Source organism: Papilio xuthus, unplaced genomic scaffold (genome assembly GCF_000836235.2).
Source record: "Papilio xuthus unplaced genomic scaffold, Pxut_1.1 DF826933.1, whole genome shotgun sequence".
NCBI lineage: Eukaryota > Metazoa > Arthropoda > Insecta > Lepidoptera > Papilionidae > Papilio > Papilio xuthus.
In genome coordinates this window covers 3722508-3744115 of record NW_013531716.1, presented here as the reverse complement: position 1 = coordinate 3744115, position 21608 = coordinate 3722508, and the positions used below count along the sequence as shown (strand labels likewise).

The window sequence follows — 21608 nt, the reverse complement described above, 5'->3', positions numbered from 1 at the left end:
GCTTTAATTCACGATAACATCGATGTTTAAGGATTTATTGATAAACACTTAATGACGATTGAAACACAAAAGAATATTATCTGTTAAATTCTAATCGGAAACTTTAGGTACTAAGCTATTTTTAAATAAGATTTTTATAGTAGAATGATGATGCAAGAATAAATAGAATAAGCCTGCTTATTATCAAACTATCAATAAATTACAACTTACTAGCGATTTGTAGAAAAGTATAGGTATAAAGAAAAGAAAAAAATCGAGTTGGTAATGAAGGTTTACACACAGGCATTGGTCAAAACGTAATGTAGAAGAGAATTTTTATATGTCCCACAGATATAATTTTTGTAACATTTGAAACAATAGCGTTCAGTAAAGATGTAGATTATTGTCTTTATATCGATTGTTCTGACTCACTTGGTCCTTTTCGATAAATCCAATGAACGCTGTCCTCTCGATCTCGACGGGTTGTCCTGCGCGGTCGTAGAGTGCGACCACGAAGTGGAAGAAGTTGCTTTTGCGCAGGTTGCTGGGAGGCTGCTTCTCGAAGTGTGCTCGTCCCACGCCCACGCTGCTGCTTCAAATAATGTTATCAGTTAATTAATAGCAGTTAAAAGGCTAAGATAAATCATATTAGAAAAGTACTTTAATATCAAAGTTTTTTTTATAGTGTACTTAATTTGGTATGATACTATAGAGGAACGAAATGCTCAATTTCTCATGATTGGGTTAATAGTTTAGTTATTTAAAAAAAATAATTGTTGCTATTTTGTTCTTAGTTTGTCCAGTTGTATAGAAGTTCTCTTTGTTAAAAATTAAGTGTTATTTTAAAACCGTTGTGTCTTGCAAAAAAATCTTAACGTGACATTGGAAAGTAGGGTTTTATTCCGAAAATGTCAGGAACACATTTTTCTTAGTTATTCTTATAGTTTTTATAAACACAAAAGCGGTTAAAGTTAGCTTAAGTAGCAAATACATTTAAACTTTCAATAGCGAAATAAAGTGATAAACCGCAACCATAATCTGCTATTGACTTGACAACAAAAAATTCCTTTCGGCGAACACCCGTAAGTCGGTCATAAATTTTAAACATCTTTCACGGTCCTTTTATATTTATTCCGCTATTTGTCAATGGATGCAGACATTTTGCCACCAGTTTAAACCACCGTTAAACTGTTGCCGCTTCAAACACGAAAACAATAGAATAGATCATGTTAGTTTTAAAATTGATTTACGATCGTAACAATTTTGAGGTGTGGTCGAAATGGTTGACTTTTTTGTGACAACCCTTTATATGACATTTCACTTACAGACGTTTAGAAATTACCTTGACAAGTTTTTTTTAGTTTCTTTTAAATCTATTAAACATTATTATTGTAAATACTTTTATAATTAAAACATATTTACTAACAAAATAAATGTAATTTGAGCCTATAAATATGTCAGAATGTCGTGTTTTTTCATGAGTATTATTGGAAAAAATTATCAAAAAAATTCAAATTATTGAAACTCGTTTATAACGTAAAACAATAAATCTTAATAGTCCAAAATATCGATTATACAAAATAGAGTGTTGACACACAAATAGTGCCACCCGCTTCGATATCGACACATGGCAGAATGAGTTGAAAGTCATTCTCATTATAACTCTTATTATAATGCACGAAGTGATAATTTTGAATAACTAAACCTTAACCTTAAATTTAACGTGTAAACTCAAAATAGTATACTATAGAGTTATAATATATCCGTGTGAATTTCGTATGCTCTAATTACTTCTATATCGATATCGGTTTTGTAATGTTAGAAAGAAAAGGAAGACTTTGGACATTTATATTATGATGCAATGCAGTCAGTATCGAGGCTAGTAACTTGTTTAAAATTAAGTATATCGATATAATTTATAGCCTGGGCGCAGACAGCACTAGGGTACAGTAGCGGGTAGGACCGTATTACGCTATGGTCGGCCATTCATCTCTCTCCGCTGCAGAATTTGCGTAAACAAATTGGTTTCGCGATTGCCATTTTATACTCTCGCGCGCGACGCTCCATTGTTTTATTTATCGCTACCAGTTTTGGCAGCGCGCTCGCGATTAGGTCGTAGCGCTTTTTTCGCTTACAGATCACGTTAGATTTGTCAATCCCTTTTGTGATTTACTTTTTTCTTCATACAAGAAAACATCTTCCCGTGGAAATGTAATTCGGGATACAATGACTGTGATACAGTTATTCGTTTCTTGTACAAAATGCTTAAAATGTACAAACGGAAACAAATTTTCGACATCATTTACGTAACTGAAAAACATGAATTTTAAAAATTCTACAATTCCTTAAGACGGTGCATAAACGGTGTAATTAAAAATAGGATAATTTCTATGTTTTTAATTAATCAGAGGAATGAAGGGAACAAATGTGCATCATTACCGATGTCTGGTGGACGTAATCCTACGAACATGGTGGGTCTAATAAGTGCAGGGCGGGTCGGTGATTTAAAGCCGACTTTATAAATGTTCCTGTCAGCGCTGAAGGACGGTCATTTGTGAGCATTTGTCATTTCGAAATATTTCTATCAGGCAAATGCTTTTGTAATTAATATAGCTTTTTTAATATTAAATTAAACATCAACAATATAACTTCACATATATACAGATTAGTTCTAAAATACATTATGAGATTTTTGTTTTGTTTATTTCATCGAATAACATAAACAGTAAACCTTTATTCACAACAGTCAATTCGAAAACTGAACTGCGTTAAGCCCGCTACAGACTTTCAATTTAAACTAAACAGTGGAACGTCTGTAGTGTGCTTTAGCGCAAACCAAAACGACTAATACTTAGTGTCATGTGATAATATGTAACGGTCCGAGAAATGCAATAATATTGTATACATACCTAATAAATATCTAAGTATTTTGCCAAATCAAAACTAAAACATATTAAAAAAACGGTGCGGGTCCTTTTACTTGAGGTACTTAAATTATTATTATTTTAAGCGTTAAATAATGAATTGCATAGTTAAATAAACAAGTGGTCCTTAATTGAATAAACATTTAAAGGAACAAACCGCAGTGAAAAACATAACAGATGTCAGGAGGGCTTACAACAAATACTGAACCCACTGTACTCGGTCATCTAATTTTAAGCTTTATTGCCCTTGGAATAAAAACGAGTTTTATTTGTAATATTTTGATCCATTGCATAAACAAACAATATCAATTCGGTTCAACTAACATTTCTACGTTTGATTGTAAATATGTTAAAGAGAAATTTAATATTATTTGTAGATGTAAAAGACAGACAAACAAAGAGATAGAAATGTTTCCTTAATATATTTTTAAACTAAGATAGTTTGATTAGCTATTTTAATTAAAACAAATGAAAAACTTTGTAAAAATTTTGCTTGGATAAAAATCGACTTCAGTCCTCCGTAATATAAAAGTTAAAACTAATTTTTTTAAGTGTTTTATAGGGCAAAAATCTGTATATTTTTAAAATTAAAAATGTTCGTAATAACAAATTTAATTTGTGTGCAACATTTCGAGAACCGCAGTGGCGCGGCGTCCCCTACCACGCAATGATTTATGGCGCCCTTACCGCTTATGAATACACTTGTTACGGGTACCGCTTCATTATCAGCAACCCTGATTGGACACGCCGTGTAATGAAGCCATTGTGCTATCGACAAGTTGACTTTATGTAGGTACTTAGTTTATAGTATCAAAGAACATTACAATCTTTTCTTACGACCGGCAAAAATAAATACTTTTAAGGAAATTATTGCTTACCTATCATTGGGTTTCTGCAACCAAAAACCCCGTTTAAAACATCTACGATTTGTTAAATATAATAACAAGGATGCTAAGCTAAGCTAGCTAAGTTTTATCCAAAGATTTTATTCATATAAACTCACAGTATTACAAGTTGTATGTCTTGTTACATCTTAGGGGACAATCTTAATCGTGACAATCTCTTACATATCCATTAAAACGCTAAAAGCTAAGCGTTCACAGGTCGGTATCGAATCAACGCACGTATAACATCAAACGGATTTAAATACACAAAGTATAGAACGCCATACATTTACATTTCCAAATTAATTTCCAATAAAAAGATGATAATCAAAAATAATAACGACGGGCTATCGCCCGCGTCTCCGTCCTCGCAGTAGTAAGCCTACATGTTCTCCCAGGCTAAGTTATACATCTATGCCAAATTTCAGCGAGATCTATACAGCTGTTCTCGACATGTCTTGAAACAAACATCCATCCAAACATTCGCATTTATTGAGAAAGTTGATCAAAATATGCATCAACCAAAACAATACCTTAAAGCAAAGAGTATATAATACTGAAAATAGTAGGAATTAAGTTTGATGTCAAACAATGGTCCCCCATTCAACAAGACAGTAATCTCATGGAAACATAATCTCTCTTAGTTATTTAGTTTAGTTATTACACATCGAGCAGCCGTTTGTTTCGGTTTGCCGGTTCTGTGGGCTTTAATACAATTTGCAGACAAATCTGTTTAGTGGGCTGCTCTTTTCGGGAACTAACAGGCTTAATAAAAGTACGTAAATAAAGGATTATTTATATTTGTAAAATAACCAACTATTTATTGTGTATTTGGTATCTACATCTGTAGTTTAAATCCGGGAAAATACAGATAATAAGCGCATTAAAATATTTACATCATCTTTTTATTATCATAAAATTAAACTAGACGAAGAAAATAGTAATTTCAATATAATTTAATATCCTCAATAGTAGCTAAAACAAAAACACTCGCATAATTTTAGAGTTTAATTGTTGTGGAGTTATTGGATTGTAATATACTTTAGAGACATTTGTTATGCGTTTTTGTATAACATATTTACTTAAAATTAATTATTACTTTATCATGGAAATAAACAATTATTTAAAATTGGCAGGACAAACACATCTGTGTCACTTACTTGGTGTTGTCAACTAGTGCCCCGGGTGTCATCCAGGCGCGAGCCAGGGGCTCCTCCTTGAGCGAGGTAACAGGCCCACGAGGCTGAGCCAGCCCGCCCGCCGCCTCCTGGTGGTGCAGTCCGAACATCAGCCCACCTGCTAAACACACCACTAAGTTACTAGGCCGTTTTATGGCAGATTCTTGATAAAACCTTTTCTCGTAACTCATTGCAAAATGGTCCGAAAATTCTAAAGACACAGGTCGTGGTTTAGTTAGTCTACTTAAGATATGATACAATTAATCTAGTTATTAATAACACATCCGGTGACGGCAAGAATTATTTTAATTTATAATAATGTCGCTGGAAAGTTTAAACAAGGGTAATTTTAAAAACACCTGACTTTACTCTAGAAGTCTAATTACTCCGTCTTTTTAATATTATTATTTTATTATTTGAAATATTAAATTTGAAATTGTAATAGAAATAACCTCCAGCTATTTTTAGTTTGTAGTGAAATTAGTGAGTTGAATTTTTCGAGCGAACAAAAATAAATAAGGAGTTTTTTCTCCTCTTTAAAAAGTAATCTAGTATTTTATCCGAATTAGAAATCTTTGGATAACATGTAATTAAAAGCATTGACGGTAATGCAATAATATTCCTGTGTGTCATAATTAAAACATCAAGAAACATATATTCTTAAGAGTTTTGAAATTCGATTTCAACTAACTATTGTAATTTAATAAGCAAATATGGGGTGGTAATAGGTGTTTAATAATATTTCTTTTCTAAAATGTTCATGACCTTTATGTGCATGATATAAAATCTAGACAAACAGTTTTTTTTTAATTTATTTGGTAAAATCGAAAAATCTACTTTTACAACCCAATTTCACAACTTGAGAATAATTGTCGCATCGTTTACCAAAACACATTTTACAAGCGAAGTTCCGGCAACTTTTGTTCAGAACGACTGTTTGACTTTGTAAAGTGCTTGACTTGTTTGTTATTAAACACTGCACTGAACTAAAATAGTAACATGCTTTTTATAATAATAGTTACTTATCTTCCTACGAATTTCAATCAAAAAAAACTCAAGTTTCAATGAGAATGTGGCAGTAATTTAAAAATATTATTTTGCCTTTTTTCTACGAAATCTAAAATGAAGGTAATGATTTTTTTAATGTATTTCTAATGTTTGGAACCCAGTTTAAAAGACAACTGATTGTCCCCCTCAGATTAGGTTTTTAAAAACTTTTACGAGTGGTGTACGTTGGATATGTTTTGTAAAAAAATGTGAGTGAAATAAATTAGTACTTACCCGAGGACCTCGGCGCTCCCGTCGGGTACAGCTTGCGCCCCCATCCCACGGGGTCTAGGTCCAGCGGCGGCCACGGCGAGCCCGTGTACCCGCCCGCCGCGTTCAGCTCGTCCGACCGAATCGCGAAGCGCGCGCGTCTCCCACACAAGCGCCCGAGAGCGCGCGAACACCCCCGGACTGATACGAAGCTAAGCAAATACCGCGCTTAACAAACCGCTTTCAAAATATCTACACGCACTTTTTGTAGTAGTCAATTTTTAAAAAGAAAATATTTTTCCTTCTTTAACTTAATTTTTTTTAAAACTCCGAAACATAATTCGTTACACAAAATCGATAAAATAAAACACCAAAGATTTTTAAAAGTAAGCGAAAACCGTGCTAAAACGTTATAGAAAAATTTTAAGTAGGACTGGAAGAAATTGTATAACTATCGAATAGAGGGCCGTATATTATTTTCGTATGTGCGTAGAGGGATAGAGGTCCCGGTTGTGCGGGCGATCCCGCTGTGGATTTGCGGCACACTAACAAGCGTCGCGGGAGCGCGCCGCCGAGTGCAAGGCTTCGCGGCGCCCCGTCCGTCCCCGCGGACTGTGGGAGGCGCCCTGGGGACACGCCCTCGCCTCGTGAGCGGGACAACGCGACTGACGCAGATGGCGCCACTTTTCTTCATTTCTCGCCATGTTCTATTTACAAAAATGTCGATAGTTTGATTTTGTTTTCATACAACAGGTTAGGTAGTTTTATAATTTAATTTTTGAAAGAATAACACAGTCGTGTGCACGCCGCTATGAGGTCGTAGTGTATGTTAATGGCGGGTCGTCGCGAGGTTTCCCTCAGAGACCGCTCGACGAGGGCGCGCGTAAGGGACAGGTTGAGAGATGAGACGCAGCACGGCGCGCCACACCGGCCACACGGGGACGGCCCACGCCGCTCGCCTCTTGCCGCTCGCCGCTCGGCGCACGAATTACTTATTAAACCGAGTTCGCTTGACAATGATGAAATTTCAGTGGGAATTGACTTTAACTACTAAGATCAGGTTTTGTCGGGTCATTAATTATTACTGTGTAGTCTCAACGGTAACTATAGACGGATTTACATTGAACATAAATTGCAAATCATAATTACAAGTTACTATTATACAGTTACTATTACATAAGTAAATTTACATTCATAAACATATTGATTTAACTAAATTCGGGTGAGCAGAGTCGATTTTGCGATAATTGTGTTATTAAGTATTTCATGTGACACGTAAAGGCTTTTTCGTTATTATATACATACACATCCATAAACGATTAATTTTGTCAAGATATATGGAACTTCTCTTGCAAGATTGTTTCAGCAATACAATCTTGAGGTCAACTAAAATAGAAATAACGCAATAACTCATATAATTTTTTTAATATTATAAAAAACTTGCCACCGGTGCGTTGCTTCGCATATTTTTGATCTCATTTGCATACAAACTATTAACTTATTATTTTTTCTCAAATGTCTTTCCTTTTTCTCATTCCTCACTTACCACACTTACCCATTTTTGCTTGAAAGTTCTTATAATGGAAAATAAAAAGGTATACCGACTACATGTATTTGCAATACACAAAAAAGACAGTTTGTTTAGAATTATATTTTGATAAAACTGTATACTTTATCTATACAACGTTACCATGTTATTGTCGTTTTGTAGTGAGATCATTTTAAGTATGATAGGTTTCAAAGCAGTCAGTCAAGCCGAACTTCTCCATACCGTTCTACTAAGTGCAGATTGCTAGTCTTTTCAAAAAAATCGCTTAAGATTTTTAACATACCCCTTTATAAGTAGTATTGTGGAATTCAACTACCTTCTCTTTATTTTGAACTTCTTGTGCCAACATTAACGACTATATCTATTTTTAAATGAAATGACAAGAGTTACTTTTAGCAGTGCTATATAAAAATACTAGTAAAAGACTAAAATAAAGCAATGGAAGATTTTTAGAAGTCAATAGAATAACAAAGTAGTTTAGTCTTAACACATATACTATTCGAGTACCTTGATCACTAAATCAAGGACTCGGTTGAGATAATTATAGCAAAATCTTAGTCACCTTATTGCAATTAAAGAATACTACCATGAAATATAATTACACTCCGTTTATTTTTTATTCAGCTTAAACTAACATAAAAACGAGAAAGCTGTTTGCCTACTTAATAAAAAGCTCTCATACAGCAACGTTAACGTATAAAATGACTAATATCAAAGTTATTTGTACAACAACAAACAAGTTGGCAAGGCCTCAGCGGACACAAAGTGCTCTGGGAGGTCACAGAGGGACCGCCCTCTCAACACGCCCACACTAAGCCACGCCTCTCAGAAGTGCCTAGAGAATTGATCCATGTGATATATTGTTTTTTACTACAACTTGAGATGTATGATCAATAAAGTGTACAAACATTAAGATCTCGTAGTAACTATACGCAAGGAAAGTAAAATAATGGTGTAAACTTAAAACAGTGATAGAACCCGCTTTAACATCACCACACGAATTGTCCCGGCTCGCCCGGTGAAATACCACGACCACACAGAAGACAGGCGTCAAGTGGAAGCAAGTCCGCGTTTCGTCTGATGAGTGTGCGTCCCGGAGGCCTAATTTTAGTCTCACCCTTTTTCTCATAAGAAAAGAATGGGAAGTGAAATTAGACTCTCCGGATGAGAGGATGCATGGGAAGGGAAAATATTTTCTTTCTGTGCATCCCCTCCACCGTCGATTAAAGGGAGGCAACGCATATGAAATTGCATATGTCTATTCAGCGATTTAAGGTGGCCGCTCGCTCGTTTGCCACCTTTTGATATAAAAAAAAGGCTCGTTGAACTTTCTTCATCGTAGATCTGTTGTAATAACATACAATAGAAAAACGAAATACAGATAGTATACACTAAGAATTTCACTTACTAACCATTGGAAAGAATTTTATTGTCATCGGCAAACAGTAGTTTGAAATAAAAAATGTGGATTCTTTAAAATCAAATGACCACAATATTTACCACATGCTGTTCCGACAAATCGGCAAACATTTTGACTGGCACTTTCAATAAATGTCTTTAAGCTACTCCTTTGAGTAACAAAGCGACTGAAATTAGACAAAAACATTGTTGGAAAAATGTCAGATAATAAGCACCGACATTGACAAAATCTAATAATAAAATGTATCGTTTGTTTTTTTATAACTTAACAGAATTTACATATTGATTTTAAATAGTAAATTCACACGGATAACGTAAATAGTTTAAACCATTATTTTATATTAATACTAGCTGTCGCCCGCGAATCCGTCCGCGTGGATATATAAGAAACTTAATTAGTGTAGCCTATGTGTTCTTTCAGACTATGTTCTATACGTATGTCAAATTAAATCGAGATCTGTTCAGCCGTTCTAGAGATATCTTCAAACACCCATCCATCCACATCATATCCATCTAATCATTCGCATATTCAAGGCATAAATTCGAAAAAAAATATGTGTGAATAAATAGTATCCTGGCTCTAAGCTATTCCACACCAATTTTCAGCCATATCGTTAAAGCCGTTCTTGAGTTATAAATAGTGTAACTAACATGACTTTCTCTTATATTTACAATAAATCAATTAAAAAAGATTTTTTAATTAAAGACATTTTAGCTATTCGTAAGTTCAAATCGTTAAGCCAATCTGCAAAAAAAATGAGAAGCAATTAAATTAACAAACAAGGGTGTTAAAAGTCGTAACTATAACCACTCAAGTGGCCACTAGACGCGATGTTCACACTCACTCGTTTAATCAATTTCTTATCAACTTCCGTCGAACCATATGTCTGTTTTTGTCGCGAACATTTCTTAGTCCCTTCATAGAAAAGCAATCGTGTAGTCGTAAACGTTAAGGGTCTGAAAGTACCCCCCGGGGGGCATCTAAAGGTACTACGATGTTTCTTGGCACTGGAAAAAGTATCCGTTGGTAGCCCTTAATCCGGGACAGTCGTCGGGGGTGTTATAAGGGCAGCAAAAAGTGTAATTTAAAGCTGACTTAAGGTTTCGAATTAAAATGAAGTAGGAAGGGAATCGCTAGGAGTCCGTTTCCAACGGCAAGGACGGGATAAGTTACTGTATATTGCTTTAATGGGGTACGATACTATTCCGATTCAGCTCGGTGAATGTACGCAACAATCTTTTTTTCTATAACTGTGTAAATTTTCCCTAACATTTTATTATGCTTGTTTACGTTTACAATAAGGTGCCCACAGAAGTGAACCTATTATAATAATTTTCAAGTATCTTTGTTTTTTTTTCAATTCACAATTACTTTAACAAAACGATTATCATTGTTATAATGACTAAAAAAATACTAACAGTGGGTTTCTGGGATCAAAATTTCCATTTTAAAGAAATTGTTATATCTGTATTGTCAAAGATAGTGATAAAGATGACGGTATGTTTCATAAAAAGATTTTTGTGGCCGACACCCACGGTAAGCATTTTAAAAGTCTACTGAGACCCCGTGATGTATTTTACTGTATATTTTTTGCGATCACAAAAATGTTTTCATAAGGCGTGTTCATGAATTCAGAATAATAATTAACAGACCACCTTTTAATCATATCAATTGTGATTTTATTCTAAATAAAGATACTTTCAAATACAAATAATTCCCAAAGGATCTTGACCTAAGAGGCTACCAGGTTTCACACAATAGTAACCTAATTGTAATGCCTGGATCTAGATCCCATTGTTCTGTTTAAGGTCAACCGCAAGGAAATGGATTATTTCATTCAAATGAGGCGTCTTAGCTACGCGTAAGAAATATTTAAATTGAGAAATAGGGATTCATTTACTTTAGGATTATTTTATGAAGTATACACACGCTTACACTTACCTGACTGACTAGTTGTTGCTTCGAATATCCATTTCAAAACAATGCTTAGAGAGAAGGAACATTATTTTTCTTAGAGTATTTTTGTGTCGCATACAATTCTCATTAGTTAAATGCAGTTAACTTTATGGTTTTCTGACACATTTCGCAGGATATGTGCAGCCATTTCTCTATTTCACCGGTGCGAGATGCGACGTGAACTCGTCATAATACGTTTAGCAGTTACCTCTGGTCATAGATTAATAAGTTGCTAAACACATAGGTATTAAATGTTTGTAATTGATAGTGAATTATCCTGAGCTAAGGTTATTTATTTAATACCTTATTAAAGATTTTTTTTAAATTTTTGTTGGAACATTGATTTATTAAAATAATAAGCTGTACAGAATAAAGAAAATGGAAATGGTTGTAAGGGAATAGGCAGATTAAACGCTTGACATTACATAATCTGGTATTAAAGTAAATAAAAAAGAGGTAGAGGTTAGGTAAAAAATAATTTGCAACCGTCGCATGTTGTGTCGCTTCTACGTAACATAATCTTCACATTCATATTTCGGGAGGTTTTATATTATTCAATATTTTCAAATTGGCCTCGCGCCGCAGTAATGGAGCCGAAAAAATTCGGAAGTCCTGGCAAATGGATTTGAGCGTTCATTATTTATTTAAACTCGCAAAAATTCGCCTTAAAAGTGGCTCCCTCGGTTAGTTTTGCAATTTAGAAGACTAATGTGTTATGACAGCGAAAACTTCCGTTTGATGTGAATAAATTAAACGTCAAAAATATTAATGTTTCAATTACCTGAGATATTAACAGCACATACAGTAAACGCCAGAAAAAAACAACAACTTTTGCACGAACCGGCTCACCCGGTGGAATACCACGATTACAGCGAACACAGACGTCAAATGGAAGCAGTTTCACGTTTCGTCTGATGAGTGTGCGTGCCCGAAGCCTAATTAAAGATATCTTTCCCTTCTCACTCTTTTTTTATAACCAAAGAATTGAAAGGGGAAGTGATTTTGTCGAAGCAATGAACACAAAGAAAGGTAAAAAACTCTGTTTCGGTGCGTTCCCTCCTTCGTCGATTAAAGGTAGACAACGTATCGGCAATTAAGGATGCGCTATTTCTGCTAATTCAGGTCGCCGCTTGCTCGCTTGTCATCTGAGGGCCATTTTGTGTGACAATTAAATATTTTTTTACTACAAAGGCGAAATGCAGCGAAATCCATTCCCTTGGCTCGAATAAAAAAAATGTATTGAGACGAATAAATTTTCTTTACTCAATTATATTAAAGCTATTTACTCATTTACTGGTACTCAGTCATTTGTTTGTTTGCATGACATTCTCCACTTAACCGATAACAATAGTAATAATTTCCCTTCACAAAAACAGTATTTCCATATATCAAAACGCGACCCTCATAAACTTAGATATAACAAACTTTGAGCCGACAAGTGGCTCAAAATTCGCCATATGACCGACGTGTCAGAAGTACCATTTATCATGTGAGATGTGACAACTGAATTTATTTATATAAAAAACAAACAAAAGCTCTGTTAGGGATGGGCTTGTGCCCCTGAATAACAGTTTTGCTTGTCCCGTAGTCTTTTGTGTATAGAGTAGGAATGAACAGACATTTTTACTTTATGTTTACTACTTTACTACATATTTTATTACCTACTGATACGATCACTACTTATCGACGTAAACTAATTATAATCAACCACGGGTACATAATTAAAAATGTTTGAGTATATTGTGTTTATTGTTATTTCCTCTCGGAGACTAAACGCCTTCTATTCTTTGCGCAAACTATTTTTTCATAACATATTTATAAAACTAAAAAACTTAAAGACTAAAAACCCTGTTATATTTAATTAGTCTCTCTGTCCTCATTGCTCTGTGCATTCCACTCTAAAATCCGAGGGTTAGCTGGTGTATCTGTGCTCTTTAGGGTGCAACACAATGGATAGATAGCAATTTGATATTCAGGCCACATTTTTAATAAGCGCCGTAGCGCGGACCCTGATGCGCGCAGTAATGGCTCGGCTCGGCCCACACTTAAATAGCTTTTTGTTATGCCATTAGCGACTCGCCCCTGCCAATGGTCAGTTATGGTTACTTTTGAACTGGTATTAACCGGTTACATAGTATTTTTTAGTTAGAAACAATGAGAATTTGTTTATTCCGAATTTACGTAAAATTGGATTATTCGTTTTTTTTTAAATTAAATTAAAGAAGACTAAAATCTATTTTTTTGAATATTGTTTGATCAGTTAAATATCAGAATGAGCATCTACACTTTTCTGTTGCTTTTAGATTCTCCAAATGATCCTTGATATCAAGAATAGACAACTTTAGGTTTTACGCATTTATCTCCATATGTGAACATAAGTTTGTTCATACAATACTATTGTTTGGTATCTTGTTAAAAAATAACACGCATAAATGTCACAGAACGAACCAAATGGATAGACATTATTGAGTGCGTATGGTAGCGAACCATCAAAGTCAAAGAACACAAAAAACCACTAGAGCGGTGAGGGAACAGATGGCTTACAATACTTCGTTAGCTGCGCGGGCACTTCACGTAATATACTCCTCTCATAAACATAATGTGTGTAAATTCGATAAATCAAATAAAAAACGTATATTTATTAATTAAATTTGAACCATTCTGAATTTTTTTATGTACAATTTAAACTTTATGAAAATTCACTGAATAAAAATGAAAATATATAAGAATAACTAAGTTAAGAGAAATGTAATATAAATCTTACTAATATTATAATGCAAAAGTTTATGGATGGATGGATATTTTATTATAGAATGTATCTCCATAATGAGGATCTCGATTAAATTTGGCATAGTTGTAGAGCATAGTTTAGAAGAACGCGTAAGCTATTTTCTATTTTTTTTTATTCCGCGCACACGAAGTCGCTAGTATATAAATTAAACATGTCTATATATATAACTTTACAAAATTAATTATTTAACTGAATAATTTGTTGTAAAATGGAAGTGCAAGTATCTAACTTTAGTAACTTAATGCAACTTAGCGTTGCGGTTAACAGGATTCGGTCTTAGGCAATACAACTTGGAATCAACTTGGCGAACTTAGTGCAACAGTCTCGTACCACTTAATCAGTAGCTCAGTTTGACATAGTTCTAATTAGTTGGACTTAGTAAAGCTAATTAGTAACGCCTTAGAGGGATTGTTAGCTAGACTGTGGAATATAGGGCTTGCTAGTTACTAGCTACGATAGTGATAAAGAAGCATGACACATTTTAAAATTTAAAAAAATATATCAATTCGACTAATAGTTGCTTTCTGAGACTCTTGTATAATACATATTGTTTTCTCTGTTTTGTCAAAGATAACAAGAGGGATAACGATATGTTTTGTACATAGATTTTGGTCTCGGAAACCAAGGATAAAACAAGACAAGATATGACGTCATACAAATTCGATAAGCATGTGTTATAACTTAAAAGGAATTGCATCAATCATACTTACGATTAACAATTAAGTTAACCAAACTTAGTAGTTTGTGTTTGTTTCAGACAAGACGTAAGTCTAAGATCATACATAGTTTTTCTTAGTTATCTCAGTTTTCAAAGGCTTTTCAAGGGTTCAGTGTTTCTTATTGCAAGTAAATAATAAGCAGCATCTTTATATTTACCATAATTCTTGGTTACTTTAAAATTCAAGATATAACACATCAAGTAAAGATGATTTATTAATATCTGGGCAGCGCCATCTGTCTGTGGTTTCGCTAATTAAATACGATTCTCAAGACAATACGTAGTAGCGATCACTTTGAGAACTATTCACACGTTGTGAAAATGATATAATATTGAATGTGTTTTTACTAATATGCAAGTAATGAAATATAAAGAAAATAAGGGGTATTAATATAATAATAGATAAATAATTGTTGCAAGCCTTTTGAATAATGTAATAGCTTTATCTACGGATATGAAGACAAAATTAATTATATTACAATAGGATCCCGAATTTGATTAATTATTGACAAAACAAACACGGTCTCCATGTCAAAATCTCTATCTGTATATCAACCTGAGTAATAAAATAAATATTATAATACTAAAGGAAAGCATCGCTTAAAAGGATTTTCACTTTAACGGGTGAATTAGATCTCAAGTCTCTCCTTAGATAACCTCATTTTTTTCTTATCAACTTCTCTCTGTAACTTGTAGTAGTAGTAGATAAATTATTACAAAATAGTTTACAGCAATTTTCCTACAGTGTGATACGGACTAGAGGCATCCATCTCTAAACTAGCGGAAGTTATAATTTATGGAGCGAGTTCCGGGTGCTGCCTTCACGTCCGCACCGTCGGGGTTCGGCAGAGAGGCACCTAGGCGGTAATGAAACTCTTGATATATAATGCAAGCAGACGTCTGAGATCGACTTATAACTAATTCCAAGATTACATCAACGCGGAAATAAGTTTCTTCGCAAGACGGGTCTTAGTGTACTGAAATCTTAGTTTAATAAATAATATTTTGAGCAATCTATTTTCTTACTCATGGGATTTAAGTTTGTCTGCTTGCAAATTTTCTTTTTTAAAATTATAAATTCTACTGCAATAAGTAAGACATATTTGTCGTACATTTATATTAAAATTAGTGTCAGAAATAATTTTTTATTTTAGTGTAAACTAGTTATAAAGAATTGATTATCATGAAACTTTCTGAATGTAAAAGCGTATATCTATTACAATAGTTAAGTTGTATTAACCAGATTTCAAAGAAATTCACATTTCTCAACTAAACAAAAACAACCAGCGACATCTTCTATTAAAAGCACACTTAACGAACTTAATATTAACTTAAGACGCAGTCGTAGCAAGCATGTTCAAAGCTACCAATAGATGGCGCTATTCTCAATATAAACAAATTTGAAAATTAAATGATAATATGTAACAAAGTGCAGACCATCTTTATTAAATAACAAAATACAGTGATATTAAAAAACAAACAAGAATAACTGCAAAATTCATACGTATACAAATTGCATCTTTTTGAATAAATGGCACATATTGCTGTTTGGTCAAAGGCAGAATCCGTGTATAAACTCCAGGATACATACCGCAATCGCTGCCCCACGATACGATGCCAACTTGAACTCCGTAGCATACGAGAGGTCCTCCGGAATCACCCTAGAGAAACATTGTAAAGAAAAAAATAGGATACATAGTCAGAAATTAAATACTCATGGTTACAAAAGACGGTAAAATAAATTCAATCCACTAAATTCTTAACATTGTATTAACAATAATAAGATTAAGAAGTAAAAAAAATCAACCCAAAGAACTCATTTACAAGAGTAAAGTTTATGTTTGGAAAATTTTGTAAATATTTTACTCCCGTAGTTCTCAAATAAACAGTAATAAGTGGCTTCGTATAGAGTCTATAGTAATTTAATAAATAGGGTTTAATTTAAAACAACTACTTGGTAAAATGTTATCAAAAAAAATATATTACAATGACCCATTAAAGCAATGTTAATTATATTTATAAGTAATAAATAATCGGTTATTGAACAATAAAGTACACCCAACACATTAATATAAACATGACTTATCTAAACTGTTTTGTTATTCCAATAATTATCATTCCAGAAATTATTTATAAATTAAACTGGCCATTTTTAATATAGTAACAAGTATTCTTCCAAAGTACAAACATGTGGAGAATTATTTTATTATTTTTGTTCGGTGCCGCGGAATTGACTTCAATAGAGAAGTTTATGGGAGAATGGCTACCAATAGTCACATTTCCGAACGTAGTAACTTACCCTATATGTGATAAATATACTATGACTGTGAAAAAAATTAATGCATGCAGTTGTGGTAATCAAACTGCACATTTAGTAACTTCAGAGAAAGGACCAACGGATACCCCAGCTCGTTCAATAATAATGCCAACTTTAGTAGTTGAGAATATAGAAGAAGTTGCACCAGCTTTAGAATTGAAATGTAAATGTGATGGTGAAATCAAAAGGCAAGTCATTTTCCGACTCATCAATGATAACTATTACGTTGCATACGAAAAGCATCCGCAGAATGTTCATACAATCGAAGAACCTAATACCGCGAATTTATTGGTGAAAAATGTAACCACTACAGCCGAATTGAAGCAGATGATTGCTAGCATTCCTGACTTGAAGAACAGAAGCACTGGGATAATGTGTGACCCGGATACAAATTATAAACATTAATTTGTGTACTTTTTATTCAAATAAATCTCATGTAAAGTAGCTTATTTCTGAGACCATATATTATATACCTAGTCTTATCAAACACAGTTTTTTTTATTGAAGCAATGGAATATATTAATTATTATTGAATGTTTTTATTTCTTTTTTATGAAACATTACACTTCGTAACTTGTACCAGTTTTAAAGTGGGGTACAAAATGCTCAGAGTTGGTACTTACTTGACAACTGTCCTTCCCTTTAGCGCCGACGCACCAATAGAAAGCCCTTTGGTACGCCACACCATACGTCTCTTCGCATTTCGTAGTCGGTAGAATTGGTACACAGACCATTCTCAACTCCGCTGACGGCTCGTTCTGAAAAAGTAATTTGAAAAACGAGGTGAAATGTTTTGACATGACTTGAAATAAGTCACAGACGAGATGCAGGCATGCCAGACTGGATTTAGTTCTATTGAACTATGACCTGTTTGGGTTACGGTTTAGTTCGTGTTGTTTATCCAGAATATAATGTATGTATTCATTAGGACCTATGTATATTCTCAAACTCAATAAAACATGGAGCATGATCCTTCAATTATCGTAATTCCGGTAAAACAATTACTTACATTCTCTTTGGTGCCGAAACCAGAAATAACACATTTGGAGCCAACGTCGACGTTCACATTTAAATCTGCGGTATGTAGGCGTATAGGTCTTACCGCTATTGATTTGATAAATGGCTTTTCCAACTGAAAAAATGTGACATAAGCTTGTTTTGGTGCTACAATTAATCCATCAATAGAGTTTTCAATATAAAAATGTATTATAACAAAGATCTTTTTAATTTTAAATTTATCTTATTTTCTAATCTTCATATAAGCTATGATGAATATTTCCTTAATGGTAAAATAATAATACTTGTTCTGTTTTAAAACTATTCTGAATGTTTCTATTATAAAAGACCACCTGCTCTTATAGTCAATTATACTAACTTCAATATCTAGTAGGTAATATTAGTAGAATTATTCAACAGATACTTAAGGCACAACAACGTGGTCTTGTTAAGATTTACCTCTTAACATTATTAACATTGGTTGTTAGAAACGTATCTCCTTAGATTATAAAAAGAAATGTGTAGAGAACACAAAATTGAGGGGATGTTCAACACACAATTACACAAAATATCATTATCCATTCGTTACGACAGACTTATCGTAAGTTTCTGAGACCAAATTTTCTGAGTAAATCATCTCATCATCCCTGTCATTATATTTAACAGAACAGAGTTAGCAATATGTTTTCAACGGAGATAGCGGTCTCATAAACCCACAGTTAGATGAAATGTTCGGTAGAAACGCAAGAAAAATATGTAAATAACACTTACGTTAAGTAGGGCAATGTCATTTTCCCAGAATGTAGTATGGTAGTTCATATGTATGTAGTAATGGTCGACGCTGCGCCAATTCTCGAAATACATGGTGAGGAACACCGACCCTGACACCGCAGAACCCGCGACCACTCGGATATCATTTGCTATTAATTTTAATCTGTGCACAATTATATTTTATGAGTAGCAGCGAACAAACAGCTAAAGCGAACAAAAAATAAACTATCAAAAAAACTCATAAGCATATATTTTAAATGTATTACACCAAAAAGATGAGAAATTAAAAAAGGGGATGTGATGAAAGCAACGCATGCAACGCAATTATATATAAGTCCCAATTTGAAGACGTTTTAAATAACGCTATGCGAACTATAATACATAATTGGAAGCATTGTATAAATACAAAAACATATTTCTTTCTCCTTTTTTATTATGAATGACAAAGATGAACATATTCTTGTACAGGTGTTTCGGTGGTGAAAACGCAATGTACATTGTAATCTTGTTATAGTACACTTACTTATCGGAGACGATACAGTGCGCGGCGGTGAGGACATATCTATAAGTGACAAGTGACCCACCACAGAACGAGTCCCAATACATTCCAATGTAATGAGGTTTTCTTAACGCTACCTGAAAAGTAAATTATCAAAAAACGTTAAAAAACACCACAAAATCAAGAAAACAGCAGCCATTGATTTATTTTACACAATTTATATTGGTCGAAATACGCTAAGCTAAGATTAATAATATTTACGAATACCCACTATAAGTTTTACTATAGTTGTCAATATAGATAAAAATGATTGCCATGGTATGAGTATTATACTATAAAAGCTAACATTTGGATACTGTGTGGAAAATAGCTCTATTTTTTGAATGAATGAATGAATGAATATTTATTTATTATTTTATAGTGAACTAGCTATCGCCCGACACTCTGTGCGGATTTTAATAGTAGCCTATGTCTTCCAGACTAAGATCTACACCTATGATAAGTTTCATCGATATCCATAGAGCCGTTTTGTAGTTACCTTCTAACAAACATCCGTCCATCTAAACTTTCGCATTTATAATATCAGTAAGATTTAAATTATTCAAATAATAGACCATAAATACTTTTTTGATCGACAGGCCTTTTTTATTAAAAAAAAACCTTTGTCTTTACTATGTAATCGGTCACGATTCGTACACATTCGGTGTAGTAAGTTTTTGTCGTATTCGTATTGAATTTTAAATGAGTTGATTTATAGAGCTATTGACCATTGTATTGTTACGCGTAGGAATGTGTAATGCAATAAACCTGAAAAATATATAATAACTAGCCTTTTTCCACGATTCAAAGAATTTACTACAAAGATATTGCATATTTTACTAATACTCTTACTAATGAATACGAATGTTTTGATTAATGTTTGTTTGAAGGTATATCTGCAACGGCTCAACGGATCTTAATGAAATTTTACTAATATCATAAATGAGAATGTTTGGATGATTGGATGGACGGATGTTTGCTTAAAGATATCTCCAGAACGGCTGCATGGATCTCGTTGAAATTTGGCACAGATGTAGAACATATTCTGGAAGAACATGTGGACTATTTATATATTTTTAATCCAGGCTGTAGGAGTAACACTATAAGGAATTATTATAAATCCACAGCAACAGTGACAGGTGTGAAAGTTACGAAATGTAGTGAGTTTAACTTACCTGATAAGGCACCAAAGCACTGCTGACTGCTTTACCACCAACTATTTTCAAAGGGCAAAAGTCCTGAATGGCCTGGTATTTCTTATTTTCATTCAATACGTCCTTAAAAATATTAAATCAATAATTAAGAAAACATCTAATCCTCGGAGTAATTTTAATTAATTAATTAATAAACAGTCATAAAAAGGTATAGTAAAATATAAATCAGAACATAACATCAGTTAACTACAAAGGTGTTATTAGCACACTCTTTTCGTGTATTCAAACTCTTGCAAACACACTTCAAAATCGTATATTTAAATCAAACTTATAGTTCAAGACAAGAGAAAAAGACAGTAAGAATGAATTGTGTAAATATGTTTAAGAAAATAGTTAGGATACTATGGCTGTTAGAGAAAATGGATGCCGTGAGTATGTACAGTCAGCTGCGAAAGTATGGATACATTTATTACAGTTTAGAAACATGTACAAGCTATTGTTTTTTTAATGTATACACGTGTCCATTCATATGCTTTCGACCATGAATACATGATAAAGACTGATACTTGCATACTTATCAAAATAAGTATGCAAGTCCTGCACAAGTTTTTAATGTTTTATCAATATATACACATTTATGCACCTGACTGTACTAACCTACGCAGGTTTGCCACAGTATGCTTTGTTACCAAATACTTAAATACTTGTTTACAGTCATATTTTATGTATTGGATACTTACAATAAAGTTGAAAGTACCGTTAGTAGTGACAACTTCAACAAAGGGCTCCAATTTACACAAATATTGTTCAAAAAACATCAGTAAAACAATTATTACAGTTAAGGTGCGTTTACACCTTATTCCCCTCATTTATATGTACATTATGAAAATCAAACTATTAATTTTAACAACACATTATCGAAGTTTATCTCATAATAAAAACATATTTGTAATATTAATTATTTGTAAATTTATTAAAAGTGTTGATCTAAAATGAACTTGTCATGTGATAAATATGACAATATTGTCATTTCACAAATATTTCTTTGTTGATGTTTGACTTGGAAATGTAAGAATAGATGAAAATAATGTTGCTATAATACTTAGGAGATGTGAATGGAGTTTATGGATGCATTAATTTCTTCTAATTCCAATAATTTCTTTAGGCATATTTAAA

At 33.3% G+C, this 21608-nt stretch overlaps 2 protein-coding genes across 5 annotated transcripts in view; both read right to left on the bottom strand.

Annotated features, from left to right (window-relative positions):
• Positions 1-6425, bottom strand: part of kn (EBF transcription factor knot) — a 42131-nt gene extending 35706 nt beyond the window's left edge. For 3 of the 4 annotated variants that reach the window (XM_013317823.1, XM_013317824.1, XM_013317825.1), the window contains exons 1-3: positions 6247-6327; positions 4948-5086; positions 412-571 (exon numbers count right to left, since the gene is read on the bottom strand). In XM_013317823.1, the coding sequence (XP_013173277.1) occupies positions 412-571; positions 4948-5075 (288 nt within the window). In that variant the 5' untranslated portion in view covers positions 5076-5086; positions 6247-6327. Of the gene's footprint in view, positions 1-411; positions 572-4947; positions 5087-6246 lie in introns of all 4 variants that reach the window. The other variant, XM_013317826.1, reaches the window with a different exon arrangement.
• A 9668-nt stretch (positions 6426-16093) lies between these two features.
• LOC106121986 (trypsin-2-like) lies at positions 16094-21429 on the bottom strand. Its single transcript, XM_013317827.1, has 7 exons — positions 21173-21429; positions 20454-20555; positions 19264-19376; positions 18741-18903; positions 17983-18105; positions 17597-17731; positions 16094-16317 (listed from the first exon to the last, which is right to left on the bottom strand). The coding sequence occupies exons 1-7, from the start codon at positions 21299-21301 to the stop codon at positions 16102-16104; spliced, it is 981 nt and encodes a 326-aa protein (XP_013173281.1). The 5' UTR covers positions 21302-21429; the 3' UTR covers positions 16094-16101.
• Between the last annotated feature and the right edge of the window lie 179 nt (positions 21430-21608).